This window comes from Gossypium arboreum, chromosome 6, assembly GCF_025698485.1.
Source record: "Gossypium arboreum isolate Shixiya-1 chromosome 6, ASM2569848v2, whole genome shotgun sequence".
Lineage (NCBI taxonomy): Eukaryota > Viridiplantae > Streptophyta > Magnoliopsida > Malvales > Malvaceae > Gossypium > Gossypium arboreum.
Genome location: NC_069075.1, coordinates 5,982,226 through 6,004,214, shown reverse-complemented (window position 1 = coordinate 6,004,214; position 21,989 = coordinate 5,982,226). Strand labels below are relative to the sequence as shown.

Below are 21,989 nucleotides of genomic sequence, written 5' to 3'. Positions count from 1 at the left end.
ATCGTGAGATACGAGCCTGCTCAAAAAAACTTCTTAATGCAGTATTTTCTATCTTTTTAGTATATTGGATAGTACAAATTCGTCCTTTAAAGTTTATTCAACTTCGATTCAAAAAGTGCAAGCGCACGTTGAGTTGGAGTTGTTTGGCATACAGTTTGGAAGACGAATCGACCGTATTGTGTTCGAATTTACGCGAACAAATTGGCATGGGAAAAAGCTAGTTGGATTCCGTCAATAGAGATAGAGATCTGATTTAAACGACTCATGCGGTTGAAGCCGTTGATTCGAGTTGGGTTTTTTAGATTGAAAGGCCAGGATTGACTACATAAGGAAAAGTTGGCGATCAGGAGTGTAACACCCCAAAACCCGAGACCATCGCCGGTATCGGACCCGAGGGTTAACAAACCAAGTTCACATGTTTTTGCCCACCAATTTGACATTTCCAGTCAGGCTGGAAAACTGCGTCACTGTCGCCTTAAAAATCATATCTCGAGTTTCAAAACTCGGAAACTGGTTTCGTAAATTTTCCCTAAATTTAGACTCATATATCCATCCATGGATTTATTTCTAGGATTTTTGGTCGGGCCAATCGGTACAGTTTATTAGTTAAAGTTACCCCTGTTACAGGGATCGACTGCTCCGACCTTCGCGCGGTATAACTTGAATATCTCTCTGTACAGGGCTTTAATTCTGGTGTCGTTTGTTTCTAATGAAACTAGACTCAAAATGGAATCTGTACATATAAGATATATCTCCTAATTCTTTTGGATAATTTATAGTGAATTTTTAAAGTTGCGACAGGGAACCCAGAAACCATTCTGGCCCTGTCTCACAATAGCTTTAATATCTCTTAACCTGTAACTCCTATGACCGTTTCATTTCTTCCATATGAAAATAGACTCATCAAGGTTCATTTACATAGCTTATTCACTATCTAATTCCATTCCTATGAATTTTGGTGATTTTTCACATTCACGCCACTGCAGCTGGCAGCATCTGTTTTAAGATAGGACTCACCTATTTGGTGGTCTCCATGATTCAACTAGCCTTACCATACATAGGTTCATATATGATCATTTTAACCGTGCCAATGGCTGATCATATGACCAACATTCTCATTTCCAAGCCATAGCCACATCATGACACAAAATATATACATACAACCCACAATTAGTCTAAGTTCATACTTCCCTTTTCGAGCCATTTTCGCACGGCCGTACATACTTACATTACAACATATTTAACAAACAAGGGTAGTCCTATACATGCCATCTCAAGTTCAAACAAAATTTATACCAAAATGGAGGCTTGATAGTGTGGATGACTTCGACTTCAACGATCCCAAATCCGATTGCCTCGAGCGAAATCTAGAAAACTAAGAGCCAAAGCAACGGGGTAAGCATTTTTATGCTTAGTAAGTCTCAAGGAATATAATGAACTATAATTTACAGCAATACATTCACATAGCCAAATGCATCATTTCATTAATACACATTCTTACTTCATACTTCATCATTATATAAGTTCGCAAAGCATCAATCAATTCAATAACTGAAATTCATTAGTCGATTGAGCGAATGTTGCTCAAACACGTCGACTTTCCAATGCACATATAACGTACCTTATCCTTTGGGCTGTCCGAGTGTACTAATTAAATTCATTTCAGCAACCAACACTCACCTCCAGCCCAAGATTCTTGAATATAACCGGATATAATCAAGTGCACAAATGCCTTGGTCTTAGCCGGATAGAATAACTTCGCACGAATGCCTTGGTCTTAGCCGGATGTAGCCACTAGCACAATTGCCTTCGGTCTTAACCGGATATAATTTCCAGCATAATTGTCTTCGGCTTAGCCGGATATCATTCAATTTCTCATGCACACATACATCAATAATCATTGGACATACATATTTCATTTTCGTTACTAAGGCTCAAACACAATTAATATCATTAGCATATTCGCCGGGACTTAGCCCGGTGGAATTCAAATACTCATACACACCTAATCAATAATCATACACATCCATATTTCATCTCACATAATTCAAGTAAGGTCACTTCTTGAGGACTTACCTCGGATGTTGTCGAACGGCTTTTTCGGCTATTCGATCACCTTTTCCTTCCCTTGTCCAATTGTGGCCCTCTTGGCTCTTGAGCTAATTCAAACAAATTCAATTTATTAAAACCTCATTGTGCTTGCTTATGGCGAATATGACAAGGATTTTAGATGGTCATATGGCCACTCTTTAGCTTGAATACACAATGGTCATGCACATTTTATACTACATCAAGCAATTCAATACAATTTGTTTGAACATCAAGGAAATGCTAAGGCCTTCAATGGGCTACCCAAGGCGAATATTCATGTACATGTTGAGGTCAAAATTTGCACTTAATACCTCACAAAACAGCATGCAATCTACTAATTAATGCTTGCACATTGTGGCCCAAAACTTATAATATAGCATCAAGCACTTATATGTGTGCTAGGCGAATTGTGCTTGCAATTTCACAAGCATTCTTCCACATTTTCTTCTTTAAATCAATATATTCATCACTTAGTTCATAACCAAACAAAATGTGCAATCATATATATGCATATATGAGCATGGCGAATTTTCAAGGTGTCCATAGCCATCCAAAACACAAACTTTTAACTAACATGCAAGAAGCATGAATCATGCTCAAGAATGCATCATGGCCAAGTATGACAATCATGCTCCCTTTCAACTTTAATCATGATAAAACAAAGAGAAACTCAAAATCTTACTCATGAGTAGAAAATCCATCATTGCATGCATCATCATCAAGCTTCACACTTAGCATGCAATGGCTTTATCACTATAACAACTTTGGCCAAATACCATTTCCATGGCATACCAAAGATTTGAGCCATGGCTAACATGCACATCAAGTTAGCAACCAAAACATGCATGAAACTCCCAACACAACCCCATACATACCTTAATCTTGATGCAAATTTAGCCAAATCACCTTCTAGATCTCTTCTAAACAAAGGAAATGAAGCAAAATCCCTTCTTCCTCTTAGTATTTTCGCTAAAAAGATGAGAAAGGATGAACAAGTTTTTTGTTTTCTCCTCTTGGTTGCACTGCAAGATGGGGGAATGCTACTCTCTCACACATTTTTTTTTTCATTCTTTTCTCACCCATGCTTATTTGTTTATGATTTTCTCCCTAATGCCCAACAAAACATGTTTCATGACATGTTTAACCCATATTTCTTTGTCATGGCCGGCCATTACTTGTAAAAAGGGGGAATTTGACATGCAAGTCCATTATTTTGCATGCATGCTTTAATTAGTCATCACATATTTCCCTATCGTACTTTCAAAGTTTACTACTAAGTCCTTTCTTATAAATTAGCACCTAATTAATAAAAATCGAGACACGAAATATTTACGCATACCAATTCCACATTCAATAAGTACGGAATATAACACTTAATTATTCTTGTGACTCGGTTTCGTGGTCCCGAAACCACTCTCCGACTAGGGTCACATTCGGGGTGTCACAACTCTCCCCCACTCAAGAGATTTTCGTCCCAAAAGCTTACCGTAAATAGGTTCGGATATCGCTCTCTCATAGAGTTCTCGGTCTCCCAAGTAGCTTCTTCTATCCCGTGCTTGAGCCATAACACTTTCACTAGCGGAACCCGCTTGTTTCGCAACTCTTTCACTTCTCGTGATAGGATACGAATTGGTTCTTCCTCATAACTCATATTAGCTTGAATTTCAATTTCGATGGACTAATCACGTGCGATGGATCGGATCTATAACGTCAAGCATCGACACGTGGAAGACATCGTGAACCTTTTGAGTTCGGGGCAAAATCAAACGATATGCCACCGGACCGACTCGCTCGATATCTCATATGGCCCAATGAACCTCGGGCTCAACTTGCCCTTACGGTACGAACTCGAGTATCTTTTTCCAAGGCGATACCTTGAGAAACACCTTATCACCCACGATACTCGATATCCTTACGCTTCATATCCGTACGACTTCCGACGATCGAAGGCTATCTTCAAACTTTCACGGATTACTTTCACTTTCTGCTCAGCATCCCTAATCAAATCCACCGAAAATCTTGCTTTCACCAAGCTCATCCAAAACAATGGTGTACGGCATTTACGCCCGTACAAAGCCTCATAAGGTGCCATCTTAATGCTCGATGAAAGTTTGTTGTTGTAAGCGAATTCAATCAACGGCAAATACCGCTCCCATGAACCACTAAACTCGAGGACGCAACATCTTAACATATCATCAAGTATCCGAATTACCCGCTCGGATTGACCATCGGTTTGGGGGTGAAAGCGGTCTGAAATGCAACTTGGTACCCAAAGCTTCTTGCAACTTTTTCCAAAACCGCGAGGTAAATCTCGGATCTCTATCCGACACGATAGAAATAGGCACCCGTGTAATTTCACAACTGAGAAACGTACAATTCCGCTTAATTTGTCCATTGAAAAATCCGTGCGTCGGGGGACAAAGTGGGCCGACTTAGTCAATCGATCTACCACGACCCAAACCGCATCCTTCTTACTTGCGACAATGGCGGTCCGGATACAAAGTCCATTGTGACTCGATCCCATTTCCACTCGGGTATCGTGATTGGTGAAGTAATCTCAAGGCACTGATGTTCCGCTTTCACTTGTTGACATATTAAACATCTTGAAACAAAGTCGGAGATGTCTCGCTTCATACCATGCCACCAAAATCGACGTTTCAAATCATTGTACATCTTTGTACTCCCGGGTGGATTGCCATTTGGCTACAATGGGCTTCATTCGAATTATCGAAATGAGTTCAATTCCTTGGGACACACAGACGACTTTTGAACTTCAAACAATCGTCATCGTCGATTTGAAACTCCGAGTCCTTGTTCGAACACACGCAGCCCGCTTTGCAACCAACTCGTCGTCGACTTTCTCGAGCTTCTCGAATTTGGTGTGTCAATAGTGGTTTGGCTTTCAATTCAGCCACTAACACACCGTCGGATCGGACGGACAAGTGCACATTCATCGCTCGTAAAGTGAATAACGATTTACGACTCAAGGCATCCGCAACCACATTCGCCTTTCCGGTGATAATCAATGATCGTTCATAATCCTTTAACAGCTCAAGCCAACGTCTTTGTCGCAGATTTAAGTCTCTTTGGGTCATCAAATATTTGAGACTTTTGTGATCCGAGTATACATGGCACCTTTCACCAAATAAGTAATGTCGCCAAATCTTTAAGGCGAATACGATAGCGCCAATTCGAGATCATGAGTCGGATAATTTTTCTCATGTGGCTTTAATTGCCTCGACGCGCAGGCCACAACTCGACCTTCTTGCATTAATACGCAACCTAACCCAAGTAGAGAGGCGTCGCTATAGATAACAAACTCCTTGCGGACTCGGGTTGCACTAGAATTGGGGCTTCATCAAATAAGTTTTCATTGATCGAAGCTTTTTGGCATTTCTCCGTCCATTCGAACTTAACATCCTTTTGGAGTAGCTTCGTCATCGGCGTGGCTATCGTTGAGAACCCTTTACAAATCGTCGGTAATAACCTAAGCAAGCCCAAAAAGCTCGAACCTCGAGAATATTTCTGAGGTTTCCAATTAAGTATGGCTGAAATTTTATTCGGTTAACTCGAATACCCGATCAGATACCACATGACCCAAGAAGCTAACCTCTCTTAACCGAACTCACACTTCTTGAACTTAGCATATAATTGCTTGTCCCATAAAATTTGCAAAGACTAACCGCAGTGTTCAAATGTTCGGTCTCATTTCTTGAATAGACCAAGATGTCATCAATGAACACGACTACGAATCGATCCAAATATGGTCTAAAGATCCGATTCATTAAGTCCATAAATACCGCAGGGCATTAGTGAGCCCAAACGGCATCACTAGGAACTCATAGTGACCATATCTCGCTCAAGGCGATCTTGGGCACGTCCGAATCTCGGATTCGCAATTGATAGTAGCCCGATCTCAAATCTATTTTCGAGAACACCGAGGCTCCTTCAGTTGATCGAACAAGTCATCAATACGTGGCAACGGATATTTGTTCTTTATCGTCGCTTTGTTGTCGACGATAGTCGATGCACATCGCATGGTTCCATCCTTCTTCTTCACGAACAAAGACCGCACCCCAAGGCGAAAAACTCGGGCGAGCAAAACCTCTATCCACCAATTCTTGCAATGAACTTTCAACTCCTTTAATTCCGTTGGGGCCATACGATACGGAGCTATCGAAATTGGAGTGGTACCGGTACCAATTCGATGCCAAATTCTATTTCCGAACAGTGGTAAACCCGGTAATTCTTCTGGGAAAACATCCGGTATTCACAAACCACGGCACAGATTCGGGTTTCTTCTCGATTCCTTGTCATCGAAAGCACGACGCAAGGTACGCTTCGCACCCTTTTCTTACATATTTCGGGCCAACATCGCCGATATTACGGTGGCAACCCTTTTAAGTCCGTGGACTCAACCCGAATTATTTCATTATTCGCGACCTCAAATCGATAGTCTTGCTCTTGCAATTTACAACCGCATCGTGCATGGTCAACCAATCCAAACCAAGAATAACATCGAACTCATCGAACGGCAAAAGCATCAAGTCCGGGAAAACAAGAACCTCGGAACACTAGGGACTTTTCTTGCACACTTTGTTAACAAGCACGTAATGACCCAAGGGTTTGACACCGAATTACAAACTCGAGAGACTCAATGGGCAAAGTCTTCTTTGGATGCTAAGGTTTCACATATATATGAATGAGTAGAACCGGGGTCAATCAAAGCAATTACATTTGTATTGAAAAGAGTGAAAGTACCGGTAATAACATCCGGAGAGGCAGATCCTCGCGTCGCGTGCGTATGGCATAAGTCCTAGCAGAGCACGAGCCTCGATCCGATGGTAGCATCTCTAGATCCTCTCGACCGCCAACGACATTGCCCATATTTCTAGGTGGTCTACCTCGGCGATGGTAGCACCGGGTTTGCACCACGACTTGCATTCTGTTCGTGCATCCTCGGGCAATCCTTCATAAAGTGGTCGGCCGATCCACACTTATAGCGAGAGCGATCACGAAACCAACAGCTCCCGAATGCCATTTGCCACAATGTGGACACTCCGCCTCTCTCGGCGATCATTTCCGCCACCGGCGATCGAGGTGACTCGTGTGGTCACAGGGGTCGATCGCGTCCTCGTCTAGAAAGCCCAAACGCCTCTAGACCGGCTCGCATCATCTCGAAATCTCTTCGATGCTTGTTGAAGAGACTTTCCGAGGACCTCTTCGAATTCTCCAATCCCCACATCAGCTTTTTGTTTCTCCTTTCTAAGCTCTTGACTTTACAAGCTCGCTCAACAAGTACTACGAACTCTCGTATCTCGAGAATGCCAACAAACATCCTTATATCATCATTCAGCCCATCCTCGAGCGTTTACACATAATAGCTTCGGACGAAATGCATTCTCGCAGCAAGGCTAAGCCTCACAAACTTTCGTTCGTAGTCGGTAACGGACATAGAACCTTGCTTAAGATCAAGGAACTCCTCCGCTTTTGGTCGATGAATCTCGATCGATATACTTTTTTGAACTCGGTTAGAAAGAATTCCCAAGTCACTTGCTCTCTAGGCACCACGAAGTCGAGTACTCCACCAATAGTAGGCGGACTCGCGTAGCAAGGAGATGGTACACTTTAAGCACTCATCGGGTGTCAGGATAGCTCATCAAGCACCCGGATAGTGTTATCTAACCATAATTCAGCTCGCTCGGCATCATCATCATCCGTAGCCTTAAATTCAGTGGCCCCATGTTTTCGAATCCTATCGACTGGGGGCTTACCTGACCTTATTGGGTCAGTCACCGGAGGTATCGTAGGTGCGGGGGTTGCATTCGTCGGGAATGGAGGTGGTGGAACAATGTGTTGGTTCGAATGTATTGATTAAACCATTCGTTCATCACACTATAAAAGGCTTGCCTAGCCTCATCATTAGGATTACTGGCCATAGGTTGAGAGTCCGCCGGCGCTGTCCCTTGCGCGGGAGCAGGCGCCACACTCTCCACATCATCAGCTATCGCTCGGTTGGGATCGGGATCCATTGCTATAAACAAACATGAAGTCAAATTGTCAGAATTCATCACACTATCGATTCATCATTTAATGGCATGTATAGCTAGACCCCAAACACATCACGGTAGTCCTAGAATCGACTAAACCGTGGCTCTGATACCAATAAAATTGTAACACCCCAAAACCCGAGACCATCGCCGTATCGGACCCGAGGGTTAACAAACCAAGTTCACATGTTTTTGCCCACCAATTTGACATTTCCAGTCAGGCTGGAAAACTGCGTCACTGTCGCCTTAAAATCATATCTCGAGTTTCAAAACTCGGAAACTGGTTTCGTAAATTTTCCCTGAATTTAGACTCATATATCCATCCATGGATTTATTTCTAGGATTTTTGGTCGGGCCAATTGGTACAGTTTATTAGTTAAAGTTACCCCTGTTACAGGGATCGACTGCTCCGACCTTCGCGCGGTATAACTTGAATATCTCTCTGTACAGGGCTTTAATTCTGGTGTCGTTTGTTTCTAATGAAACTAGACTCAAAATGGAATCTGTACATATAAGATATATCTCCTAATTCTTTTTGGATAATTTATAGTGAATTTTAAAGTTGCGACAGGGAACCCAGAAACCATTCTGGCCCTGTCTCACAATAGCTTTAATATCTCTTAACCTGTAACTCCTATGACCGTTTCATTTCTTCCATATGAAAATAGACTCATCAAGGTTCATTTACATAGCTTATTCACTATCTAATTCCATTCCTATGAATTTTGGTGATTTTTCACATTCACGCCACTGCAGCTGGCAGCATCTGTTTTAAGATAGGACTCACCTATTTGGTGGTCTCCATGATTCAACTAGCCTTACCATACATAGGTTCATATATGATCATTTTAACCGTGCCAATGGCTGATCATATGACCAACATTCTCATTTCCAAGCCATAGCCACATCATGACACAAAATATATACATACAACCCACAATTAGTCTAAGTTCATACTTCCTTTTCGAGCCATTTTCGCACGGCCGTACATACTTACATTACAACATATTTAACAAACAAGGGTAGTCCTATACATGCCATCTCAAGTTCAAACAAAATTTATACCAAAATGGAGGCTTGATAGTGTGGATGACTTCGACTTCAACGATCCCAAATCCGATTGCCTCGGCGAAATCTAGAAAACTAAGAGCCAAAGCAACGGGTAAGCATTTTATGCTTAGTAAGTCTCAAGGAATATAATGAACTATAATTTACAGCAATACATTCACATAGCCAAATGCATCATTTCATTAATACACATTCTTACTTCATACTTCATCATTATATAAGTTCGCAAAGCATCAATCAATTCAATAACTGAAATTCATTAGTCGATTGAGCGAATGTTGCTCAAACACGCCGACTTTCCAATGCACATATAACGTACCTTATCCTTTGGGCTGTCCGAGTGTACTAATTAAATTCATTTCAGCAACCAACACTCACCTCCAGCCCAAGATTCTTCGAATATAACCGGATATAATCAAGTGCACAAATGCCTTGGTCTTAGCCGGATAGAATAACTCGCATACGAATGCCTTGGTCTTAGCCGGATGTAGCCACTAGCACAATTGCCTTGGTCTTAACCCGGATATAATTTCCAGCATAATTGTCTTGGGCTTAGCCGGATATCATTCAATTTCTCATGCACACATACATCAATAATCATTGGACATACATATTTCATTTTCGTTACTAAGGCTCAAACACAATTAATATCATTAGCATATTCGCCGGGACTTAGCCCGGTGGAATTCAAATACTCATACACACCTAATCAATAATCATACACATCCATATTTCATCTCACATAATTCAAGTAAGGTCACTTCTTGAGGACTTACCTCGGATGTTGTCGAACGGCTTTTTCGGCTATTCGATCACCTTTTCCTTCCCTTGTCCAATTGTGGCCCTCTTGGCTCTTGAGCTAATTCAAACAAATTCAATTTATTAAAACCTCATTGTGCTTGCTTATGGCGAATATGACAAGGATTTTAGATGGTCATATGGCCACTCTTTAGCTTGAATACACAATGGTCATGCACATTTTATACTACATCAAGCAATTCAATACAATTTGTTTGAACATCAAGGAAATGCTAAGGCCTTCAATGGGCTACCCAAGGCGAATATTCATGTACATGTTGAGGTCAAAATTTGCACTTAATACCTCACAAAAACAGCATGCAATCTACTAATTAATGCTTGCACATTGTGGCCCAAAACTTATAATATAGCATCAAGCACTTATATGTGTGCTAGGCGAATTGTGCTTGCAATTTCACAAGCATTCTTCCACATTTTCTTCTTTAAATCAATATATTCATCACTTAGTTCATAACCAAACAAAATGTGCAATCATATATATGCATATATGAGCATGGCGAATTTTCAAGGTGTCCATAGCCATCCAAAACACAAACTTTTAACTAACATGCAAGAAGCATGAATCATGCTCAAGAATGCATCATGGCCAAGTATGACAATCATGCTCCCTTTCAACTTTAATCATGATAAAACAAAGAGAAAACTCAAAATCTTACTCATGAGTAGAAAATCCATCATTGCATGCATCATCATCAAGCTTCACACTTAGCATGCAATGGCTTTATCACTATAACAACTTTGGCCAAATACCATTTCCATGGCATACCAAAGATTTGAGCCATGGCTAACATGCACATCAAGTTAGCAACCAAAACATGCATGAAACTCCCAACACAACCCCATACATACCTTAATCTTGATGCAAATTTAGCCAAATCACCTTCTAGATCTCTTCTAAACAAAGGAAATGAAGCAAAATCCTTCTTCCTCTTAGTATTTTCGCTAAAAAGATGAGAAAGGATGAACAAGTTTTTTGTTTTCTCCTCTTGGTTGCACGGCAATGGGGGAATGCTACTCTCTCACACACATTTTTTTTTCATTCTTTTCTCACCCATGCTTATTTGTTTATGATTTTCTCCCTAATGCCCAACAAAACATGTTTCATGACATGTTTAACCCATATTCTTTGTCATGGCCGGCCATTACTTGTAAAAGGGGAATTTGACATGCAAGTCCATTATTTTGCATGCATGCTTTAATTAGTCATCACATATTTCCCTATCGTACTTTCAAAGTTTACTACTAAGTCCTTTCTTATAAATTAGCACCTAATTAATAAAAATCGAGACACGAAATATTTACGCATACCAATTCCACATTCAATAAGTACGGAATATAACACTTAATTATTCTTGTGACTCGGTTTCGTGGTCCCGAAACCACTCTCCGACTAGGGTCACATTCGGGGTGTCACAAGGAGGTTCTTAGTTGCTATAATCGGCTTATTGCTTGAAAGGGAAAGTTTATTTCAAGAATCAATTCAAGTTTGGAGAACACCGAGGCTAAGGCTAAGCTTAAAAAATATTTTGTTTATTATTTTTTGTATTTTCTTCTTTTATTATCTTAACCAATTCTGTGGATTCGACCTTATTACTTTATACTGCTAATTATTGTTATTTTGTCATAAAAATTTATATTTGTTGGTTCCGACGCCTATCACCTGTATTGATTATGTATAAATTGACAAGCAAACAAAATAAAGCAAATGGTAGAAGAGAGAAAAGTAGATGATCAAAGAAAAAGCACATCAAAATTGCTCACTTTTATTTATTGATAAAATGAAATGAACGAATTTTTCAGAACAGATGTTAATTCATAACTTCAAACGTCAAAAACTATATATCCTAACAGATGTTCATGAATCCAAAGATGCAGAGCATTGACCAAAAAGTATGTTGTTAGATGGGTCCTTTGCGCCGTTACTTGATGAGTCGACAAAGATATCAACCAGGGTATAATCCCAACCTGCAATTTAGGGGATAAATGGCAAAACCAATAAACTTGCTATGTTAGGATATGGGTTGGACAAAGATATCGAACATGAATCCTTCAAAAACAGATGAAGAGTCGGAGTAATATAGTTTTAATCCATATGAGAAACAGGCAAGTACGGCTGAGGCAAAGTACTTGTGTTCATAGCATTAAACACCTCAATATGGATTTTAGATGTTCTTTTAGATAGGCCATGTTAAAAACAATTGGAATAAACAAGAGAAAATCAGAGATGGAATTCATATCCTATTTCTATAGAAGGAAGGAGTTAAAATTATAATTACGGTTAGATTTGCTAATATTAAAAAGAATTTTTACCTGGACATTGTTGTCTGAAGAACCACCAATCTTCCAGGATAACAGCCTCCCTGCAAAAAATGGATGGTTGTAATCCTATCAATAAATAATTGATTTTCTCCGATTTTGTGTAATTTATATTTGTCCTCCATTTGCTTCTTGCTAATGCTTTCTGTTCCGGTGTTCTTTTATTCATTTGTCATCCAAGGGACAAACTTACTTTTCAGAGTATGTCATTAAGAAGCATGTATACCAAATTTTCGGGTTGGGGAAATTGGGAAAGAGGGGTTGTAGATGTCGAGATTCGAAATTTGCGGGTACTTCTTAAAGATGGCTACATGAACCAACTAGATTTAAGTGCCGGAATTTCTAAGTTTTATCTTTTTGTGTCCTTCATTTAGATGATAAGGTTGATACTTATGGTGATTATGAAAGCATGTATACGTATCTATGGTGATACAACATGGATAAATACATATATATATATAATTTCAGACAATTACCACGAAAAAAGGCAAGAAAATGGCAATTCGTTTGAGAATATATTCTTGTTTTGAAACATTTATCCATGGAAGCTTAGCATTCACCACCACTTTTGTTGATGTTTCCTTTCTCTTTTTTTTATATAGTCTTAGTTCTTAGTTTTGAATCGAGTACTGGTAGGAAAATCGAGTGTTTCATTTCTAGCAACGAATGTTTCGTCGAAAAAGAAAGTTCTTGTTCTTCATACGGTTATAAATTGCAACAAATTCAGTAAATTTTGTTTCTTTATTTTTTTTATCTTACTTCGTAATTGATTGTTGATTTTGTTCGTTTTTGCAGAAGAACAATATGATTTGCCAATTCAACCTTTGCTTTCGAGAGAAAAAAGCACGAAAGCTGCTAGTGAGAATATATCTTTCCGGTAGTGTCCTTAGATGGTTTTTTTTTTTAAATAATTATCTTGGTCTTTTTTGAAAAGCAGGTTTGCTTATTTGATAAACCAGGCTCTTATCAATGTTTCATTTGGTTTGTTAGTGTCTTCGTTGCGACATGGAATGTAGGACGTAAATCTCCAGATAGCGAATTCAACCTCGATGATATTCTTCAAGTTAGTGAAGAATCAGACATATATGTGTTAGGGTAATTTTCGCAATCTCTCTCAGATTTTGCCGTGAGATTCTTGGATTAACATTTAGTTTGTACTAAAGCAAGTATAAGCTGGTTGAGTTAACCTGGAAAAAAATCCATTTTGAAGGGTTTTGTTACAGGATTTTCACTAATATTCTGGTTGGATATGTTTTTATCATGCAAAGGGAATTGTTTATATTGAATTTTTTCTTTTGGGTTTATTAGTTTTCAGCAAATCGTTCCGTTGAATGCCGGAAATGTGCTTGTGATCGAAGACAACGAGCCTGCGGTGAAATGGCTCACCTTAATAAACCGGTCACTAAACAAGGCGAATTATGTTCCTTTAAGAGGATACAGATCCATTGGCTCACCCGGGGGTTCACTGGTTTTCCCAAAAACTTCACTTAGAAAGGCCAGCAAAGCTTTGAGGACAGAGAATAAACGGAAGCTGAAGACCTGCAACTGTCCTATAGGTTTGGAAAGGAAGAATAGCAAAGAATTCTGTTTCCGGTGCCCTCAATCGCAAACGAATGAAAATGATATTTCATCCGAAGATGATGAAGACGGACCTAACGGTCCTTCTAGTGCAAACTCGATTAAGTATAGCCTTGTAGCAAGCAAGCAAATGGTGGGAATTTTTCTCACGGTATGGATGTGGAAAGAGCTTGTACAATACGTAAGCCACCTACGGACATCCTGCGTTGGTCGCGGTATTTCGGGTGCCTTGGCAACAAAGTAAGTTGAGAACTGAACCATGCATTGTTTATTTCCGTAGGATATATATTGAAATAAAGATTTATGAATGCAGGGCTGTATATCGTTGAGCATGCTTTTCCGCAAGACAACCTTATGTTTCTTGTGCAGTCATTTGGCGTCTGGAGAAAAAGAAGGCGATGAACTTCGGAGAAATTCGGATGTCATAGAGATACTTCGGAACACGCAGTTTCCGAGGATCTGCAAAACATCGAACAGTAGGGTGCCGGAAAAAATTCTGGATCATGAGTATGCATCTATGAAACTATGAACCATGTTTTAAAATTGTCAAATCTGTTGCAGTTTTTGACGTTTACAATTCCGTATTATTCAATGTTTTTCTTCAGAAAAATTCGTATTATTTTACCAATTTTCATCCGAAATTTTTTTGCAGTCAGGTCATATGGCTAGGGGATTTGAACTACAGGATAGCTTTAAGCTACTCTGATACCGGAAAGCTTCTAAAAGAGGAAGCCTGGGATACATTGTATAACAATGATCAGGTAATTTCGTATACCATATTAAAAAAGAACAGACCTGAACATGGAAATTTTCGAGAAGTATTGTAAGCATTGGTGTTGGATACGTACTCATATCCGATGCTTCCTTTGTTACTCAAGACTGAGTAAGCATTCAGACACGGGTATGTGTTAGACACGAGTGTGGGATATGAATGCCAAACACGAGTACTTAAAAGAAATGAAGAGCCAGAGCAACACAGATTTCAGCTGTTGCAGGATTTTCTATATTACATCGATTTATGTTGCTCCGATTCTTTATATTTCTCTTTTAAGTACTGCATTTGGCACTTAATGTCTGACACATACATGCATGAAAGCTTCAAAAGATGCATACTTTTGTCGGACATATATCCATATTCAACTCTCTCAGAGTAATCATAAACTACATGTATTGATTCGGGTAATTGATGATTATTGTTAATACAAGAACTATTTGTGCATCTGGATGCACAGCTAAAGATCGAAAGAGAGGCGGGGCGAGTATTCAAGGGATGGAAAGAAGGAAAAATACAATTTGCACCAACTTACAAATACTCTCTTAACTCGGACATCTATGCCGGAGAGACCGTTGAAACTAAAAGCAAAAGGAGAACTCCAGCTTGGTATGTATTTGTAAATTTTCAGGTTAAAAACCCGGATCGGATTGGAGTTTAAACTGGTCAGATTTTAGGTGTTCGGTTTAATTGATCAGATTGGTCAGTTTAAAAATAATTTGAATGTATCCCACATAAGAACGAACTCTTTTATTGATTCTAACGGTTTTTGAGCTTTCAGGTGTGACAGAATACTATGGCGTGGAAGTGAAATATATCAGCTTTCGTATGAACGGAAAGAATCGAGGTTTTCCGATCATCGGCCGGTTTGTGCGACATTTTGGGTGAGCGTTGGGGCAATGGAGGATGGATCAAAGAGAAGATGGCGAGGATGGCGAGGATGGATCAAAGAGAAGATGGCCTTTTGTTAAATAGACAGGAAGAAGAAATCATTTTCCAAAAAGAAAAAAAAAATCATAAAATCTGGTTATTTTCTACAATTATTCCATGTTTAGGCATACAGCAAATGTAAATTAATTCACTTCGAAAATTAAAAATAATTATTCTACTAAGATCATAAAAACGTATTATTTGTTCTACACTGGAGAAATTTTACTCAAATTCGAATTATTATAAAAAAAATTGATAAATTTTCCTTTTTTTTTTCTCGAAAACTTTATCTAAATTAGAAACATTTGATAGTCATTTTTGTTTGTATCAGGTTACATTTATATTTGAAATGTTAACAGATCTTAACGGCAAAGTGACTATTTCATAAGTGGCTAAAATGTAGCTTGAGACAAATAAAAGTGACTATTTTGACAATTTATCCAATTCATATACTTTACCCAATCTATAAGCACTTAAATAACTTCAAAGTATCCATAAGCTGAGTCATAAAAATTCCAAAACTTTTCATTTATATATTTTAAATAAAATAATATAGTTTCAAACAAACTAAAAAGGCCAAGATTTTTAAGGAAAAAATAGCCATGAATGACTTATATTTATATATTTTCAATAAAATAATATACTTTTCAGGTACAAGGAAAATAATCAAGCTATGAATGATTATATTTCTTCATAGTTTTTCAAGTTTGAGCCATGAAAATTATACATGTTGATAGTAAGATAAATTTGTATTTTTAATATATTTATTTTAGCTAATTATCAAATAAAATATTATTAAATTTAGATTTTTCTTATCATGAATGAAATTAGTGTGCGAATTCAAACTCTTACAAAAGAACTAAATTGAAACAAAAAATAAAGAGAAGGGCTCGATTGAAAGATTGAAGAAAGATGACTGGATAAAATTAAAGGGTTGAAGATTATTTTAAAAAGTAGCTGGATAAATATTGAAGGATTTTTGTTATTGTTATAATTTTATAATTAATTTAAATTTAAATTTTAAATTTTGAATTATTTAGTAATAATATTTAGAATTATTTAATAATAATATTTAGGATTATTTAGTGATACTATTTAAGAAAAATCTAGCTAAATTTTAATACTAAATTGAACACACATTTTACCTTTGGCATTTAATAAATTCTTTATTATATGCGTCAGTGAATTTTTTTCTTTTACTTTCAACCTTTTGGTTTAATTTCCTTCCAAGGCCCTTCCCCTTTTCATCACTCACAATTCTATAAATCTATTTTTAAAGTATGATTTTTTTTTTTCATGATTAACTAAACTCTTTTTAGATTTAGCCCAGAAATTGCTCTAATAAAACAATCGTGAGATATGAGCCTGCTAAAAAAAATATCTCAACGCAGTATTTTCTATCTTTCCAGCATATGAGATAGTACAAATTCGTCATTTAAAGTTGATTCAATTTCGATTCAAAAAATACACGTTGGGTTAGAGTTGATTAGCATACAGTTAGGAAGACAAATCGGTCGTATTGTGTTTGAATTTCCGCGAACAAATTGACGTGTCTAGGTGGGAAAAGGCAGTTGGATTCCGTCAAGGGAAATAGAGATCAGATTTAAACGATCCATGCGATTGAGGCTATTGATTTGAGTTGAGCTTTTTAGAAACACGTGTATCGCAGTTAAAAATTTGATAAGAGTCAATTTGCAAATTGTACCGAGATTAACTACATAAGAAAAAATTGGCGATCGAAAGTTCTTAGTCGCTATAATCAACTTAGTGCGTGGAAGGAAAATTTTATTTCAAGAATCAATTCAAGTTTGGAGCACACCGAGGCTAAAGCTAAGTTTAAAAAATATTTTATTTATTATTTTTCATATTTTCTTCTTTTATTATCTTAACCAATTCTATGGATTCGACCCTACTGCTTTATACTGCTAATTATTGTTATTTTGTGATAGAAATTTATATTTGGTGGTTTCGACGCCCATCACCTGTATTGATTATGTATAAATTGATAAGCAAACAAAATAAAGCAAATGGTAGAACAGAGAAAAGTAGATGATCAAAGAAAAAGCACATCAAAATTGCTCACTTTTATTTATTGATAAAATGAAATGAACGAATTTTTCAGAACAGATGTTAATTCATAACTTCAAACATCAAAAACTATATATCCTAACAGATGTTCATGAATCCAAAGATGCAGAGCATTGACCAAAAAGTATGTTGTTAGATAGGTCCTTTGCGCCGTTACTTGATGAGTCGACAAACAAACTTGCTAACCCTGGAACATAATATCAACCAGGGTATAATCCCAACCTGCAATTTCGGAGATAAATGGCAAAACCAATAAACTTGCTATGCTAGGATATGGGTTGGACAAAGATATCGAACATGAATCCTTCAAAAACAGATGAAGAGTCGGAGTAATATAGTTTTAATCCATATGAGAACAGATGAAGAGTCGAAGTAATATCATTTTAATCCATACGAGAAACAGGCAAGTACGGCCGAGGCAAAGTACTTGTGTTAATGGCATTACACACCTTAATATTGATTTTAGATGGTCTTTTAGATAGGCCATGTTAAGAACAATTGGAATAAACAAGAGAAAATCAGAGATGGAATTCATATCCTATTTCTATAGAAGGAAGAAGTTAAAATTATAATTACGGTTAGATTTGCTAATATTGAAAAGAATTTTTACCCGGACATTGTTGTCTGAAGAACCCCCAATCTTCCAGTATAACAGCCTCCCTGCAAAAAATGGATGGTTGTAATCCAATCAATAAATAATCGATTTTCTCGGATTTTGTGTAATTTATATTTGTCCTCCATTTGCTTCTTGCTAATGCTTTCTGTTCCGGTGTTCTTTTATTCATTTGTCATCCAAGGGACAAACTTTTATCTACTTTTCAGAGTATGTCATTAAGAAGCATGTATACCAAACTTTATAGGCAACATGATAGTGTCAGCTCAAGCATATTTAGACAAACTGAAGTTAATAATCAATGAGGAAAATGAGCTAGAATCTAAATATTTGCCAAAATCATAATCGTGCATTACCAAAGGGTTGCACAAGATGTTGGGATACGTAAGCAACAGGAGAGCTCCAAAACCAAAGGATTATCACAACATGAGCTATAACCTGCTCAAGAAGACGATAAATCTCTTAGGATAATTAATCAAGCCAACAAGCATATACAAACTTCTAGATAGTTTCATTACACAGAGAAACACCTTTACAAGGAACAATACTTTCAAATACAAATCATATGACAGCTTCATCTCTTGGGTCAGATGTGCCTGATCTGAAATCAAATGTTGCTTCTATAAGTACAGATGATAAGTAACAACTTAGGGGTTAAAAAGAAAGGGAAATAACTAGACTATAGTGACTGTTTATGTAATGAAGCTTTCTTTTTTGGAAAAGAAAAGAAATATAGCTGAAGAACAAGAAAGAATATTTAATGATATGGTCAAGTAATTGAAGCCGGCTTTTTCCATAATATAAGTATAATCTGTACGGCAATGATATTGATCTCATTCGTCTCTCAGGATTAAATTAATCCTTACTCTCCTCACCTGTTAAACTTAACAGTAAATATTCAGTATATTTCCCCAAACAAGGTTTAAAAACCTGATATTCCATCAATTTAGACCACTAAACCCATGTTGCTTGGACCCTTCATTTTTCTTGTTGTATCCATGTCCAATACTCAGTGTCCAGCTCATGGATACGGTAATAATGAGCTCAAATGATCCTTGAAATACATGAAAAATTTAAGAAAAAATTAAACAAACCTGTGTCAGATACATACCCGTACAACACTTAACACCCGAGTCCGAGTAACATAAATCAAATCTCCATATCAACCATTATTTGATTGTTCAAAGAATCAAATTCATAAAAGCTTATGCAATGGGAAAATATTAAGCAATTAACCAAAGACTAAAACCAAAAGTGGCCTCACAATTTGCAAGTTCCTTCTCCTTGGCAGCAGCCATCCTCCTAAGCTTAGCTGCTTGTGCAAATGTAGATGGCCTATGAAGCAAAATAGATGTTGTTTATGCGCCAATTGTGATTGATAAGCTGATTAAATGGAATTAAACGCTATTTAAATCACTTACTGCGAATAGGAGGCAGCATCTTTTAGAAGCTGCTTAATCTCTGCACGAAGCTGCATTTCCTTATCAGTTTTGGATGCTCCCTAACCATGAAAAGAGAAATCTAATCACCATTGTGAAAAACCACAAGAGACTCTAGTATATTAAAATTAAGCAACCATAAATGACAATATCAAGCGGAATTTGGTACCCTCTTCAAATCTTGGAGCCGTTTGGCGGCAAATTGAAAGGCAATGATAATGAAGAAAACAAAAGGAGCTGCCAATGATCTTGTTCGTTCTAGGATTTCTCCTCCTCCCAGGACTTCTCCTCCTCCCGGCATTTCTCCTCCTCCCAGGATTTCTCCTTCTCCCATTATTTCTCCTTCCATGTTTCTCTTAAGCTGTTACATGAAAATTTTGAGGGAAAGAAAAACGTATCAAGGAAATATACCTCGGAATGAAATTTTCCTTCTTTTTTGCAGCCTGAATTACATTTTACCTTATTCAAGTCCTATACAAATAAATGTTCCATTGTAAAATCAAGCCTTTGTTCTTCCTGTTTGTAAGAGCATGAGTTTAACTAAATAAATATTATAATTAAAATTGATTCCCCAAGGCAAATTCGACTTTGATGAAATCTTCCTTTGAATCCCTATATGAACTTTTCTTTAAATAAACCATTTTTTTTTGTCTTTACTAGATCTTTCACCTTCACCGATATTAAATCGAACACGACACACTCTGAAAGTCAGAGCTTTAACTCAATGTCATTAGTTCCGCATGAAAGGAGAAACAAATTAATAATAACAATAACAATAACTTCATGGATATTGCAGCAAACCTATTTACTAGGAGATGAAAACACAAAAATTCAAAATAACAATAAATAAATAAATACAGACACCAATAACCAGTTCCAACAAACGGAAGGAAAGACCATGGGATATAGAATCAGGAATGAGACAAAAAATTGAAAACAAAATTGAAAGAGAAACCCTAATTTCTGTAATAATAACGATCTAACACGCATCTAATAAGTCTCATAAATCAAACAGTCGTTAACAGAGGAATTTCCAAACCCTAAACAAGCAAATTTATTCAAAATTCCCACCCATTAATCTCTTACTAGACCACCATAGGAATCCCGAAAAAAGCCTTTTAACACTACCTATCGAAGATAGCGTAAAATTCCAAACGCTAATTGCTAAATACCCCCACAAATATCAAGAATAATTCATAACGAGCATCGATTAAAGGAGAGAGACATGAAATTAATAACTTACCTGGGAAACAGCCGATTGCTAAATAAAAATGCAGAGCTTGCGGATATTTTTGTTTAAAAATGGAAAGAAAGGTAATTAGTGGTTAAATTCTGCTATTAGTCCTTGTAGTATGTGTAAATTATGAATTTAACTTTGTATTTTAATTTAATCATTTTAATCTCTATATACTTTCTGAATTTTAAAAATTTAATTTTGACTAACAGTAAGTCCAAAATTCTCTAGCTATGTCTTTCTCAATATACATCACAAAGTAAGTTGAAATAAAATCATCCTCCAATTTTATTTCGGAGCTTAGTCTTCATAATTTTCATGATTAAAAATATTCATTCTGTTGTTACAGTAAACATCGAAACCTCCATTTATTTAAAAATCTTATAAGGTGATAAATCCAGTTCAATTATTATCCTTCGTATTTGTAACCTCTGTTTATTTAATTAATGTCCTTTCTTTCCCATTCTTTTTAATTGTTTTGGATGTGGGGAGAGAGGTCACACGAGTTAAGCCATTGACAATAGATTGTTCCCTGACTTAAAAAAAAAATTGTTTAAAAAATTAAGGTATAATAATTTTTTTGATCCTCTAACTTTATAAAAAAATTATTTTAGACCTCTATTTATTTTTTCACCTCTTTTAGCTATTAAACTTGTATTTTTTTTTAAATCACCTCAAATTAGATGGAAAAGTCAATATTTGTTAATTTTACTGAAGTGGCATACACGTAGATTACCATGTGGATGACATGTCAACATTTGATTTTTTAAAAAATAAAAAATATTTTTATAATATTTTAATGGTTTTCAATTTTAAAAATATTTTTATAAATTTTTAAATTTTTAAAATTTTGAAAAACTAATTAAATGTTGACATGTCATCCATATGTATGCCATGTTAATAATAACTTTTCAATCAATTTTGAGGTGATTTGACAAAAAAAAGGCAAATTTAAGGGCTAAAAGAACTAAAAATTAAATGAAAGGCTAAA

General features: G+C 36.9%; 1 protein-coding gene and 1 pseudogene across 6 annotated transcripts; one reads left to right on the top strand and one right to left on the bottom strand.

Annotated features, from left to right (window-relative positions):
* Positions 1-12,839: 12,839 nt before the first annotated feature.
* Positions 12,840-15,885, top strand: LOC108485076 (type I inositol polyphosphate 5-phosphatase 10-like; annotated as a pseudogene).
* Positions 15,886-17,674: 1,789 nt separating this feature from the next.
* LOC108484008 (protein GET1) lies at positions 17,675-21,135 on the bottom strand. Of its 6 annotated transcripts, none has more exons than XM_053030092.1 (9): positions 21,008-21,062; positions 20,224-20,280; positions 19,934-20,125; positions 19,747-19,826; positions 19,590-19,660; positions 18,856-18,926; positions 18,682-18,763; positions 18,323-18,372; positions 17,675-17,934 (listed from the first exon to the last, which is right to left on the bottom strand). In XM_053030092.1, exons 3-9 carry the CDS (start codon positions 20,111-20,113, stop codon positions 17,866-17,868), a joined length of 603 nt encoding a protein of 200 aa, XP_052886052.1. In that variant the 5' UTR covers positions 20,114-20,125; positions 20,224-20,280; positions 21,008-21,062; the 3' UTR covers positions 17,675-17,865. The 6 variants fall into 6 exon arrangements, with proteins under 6 accessions (XP_052886052.1, XP_017643096.1, XP_017643097.1 ...); XM_017787607.2 differs by having other exon boundaries at positions 20,893-21,011; XM_017787608.2 differs by lacking the exon at positions 21,008-21,062 and adding an exon at positions 20,836-20,987.
* Positions 21,136-21,989: the final 854 nt, after the last annotated feature.

Excerpts from the sequence above, each read along its gene's own strand:
- LOC108484008 (XM_017787610.2), bottom strand. The coding sequence starts at position 20,113 with ATGGAAGGAGAAATAATGGGAGAAGGAGAAATCCTGGGAGGAGGAGAA. Across the intron at positions 18,927-19,589 it reads GGAGAAGGAACTTGCAAATT|ATCAGGCACATCTGACCCAA; the intron begins GTGAGGCCACTT and ends ATTTGATTTCAG. Across the intron at positions 17,935-18,322 it reads CTTCAGACAACAATGTCCGG|GTTGGGATTATACCCTGGTT; the intron begins GTAAAAATTCTT and ends CCGAAATTGCAG.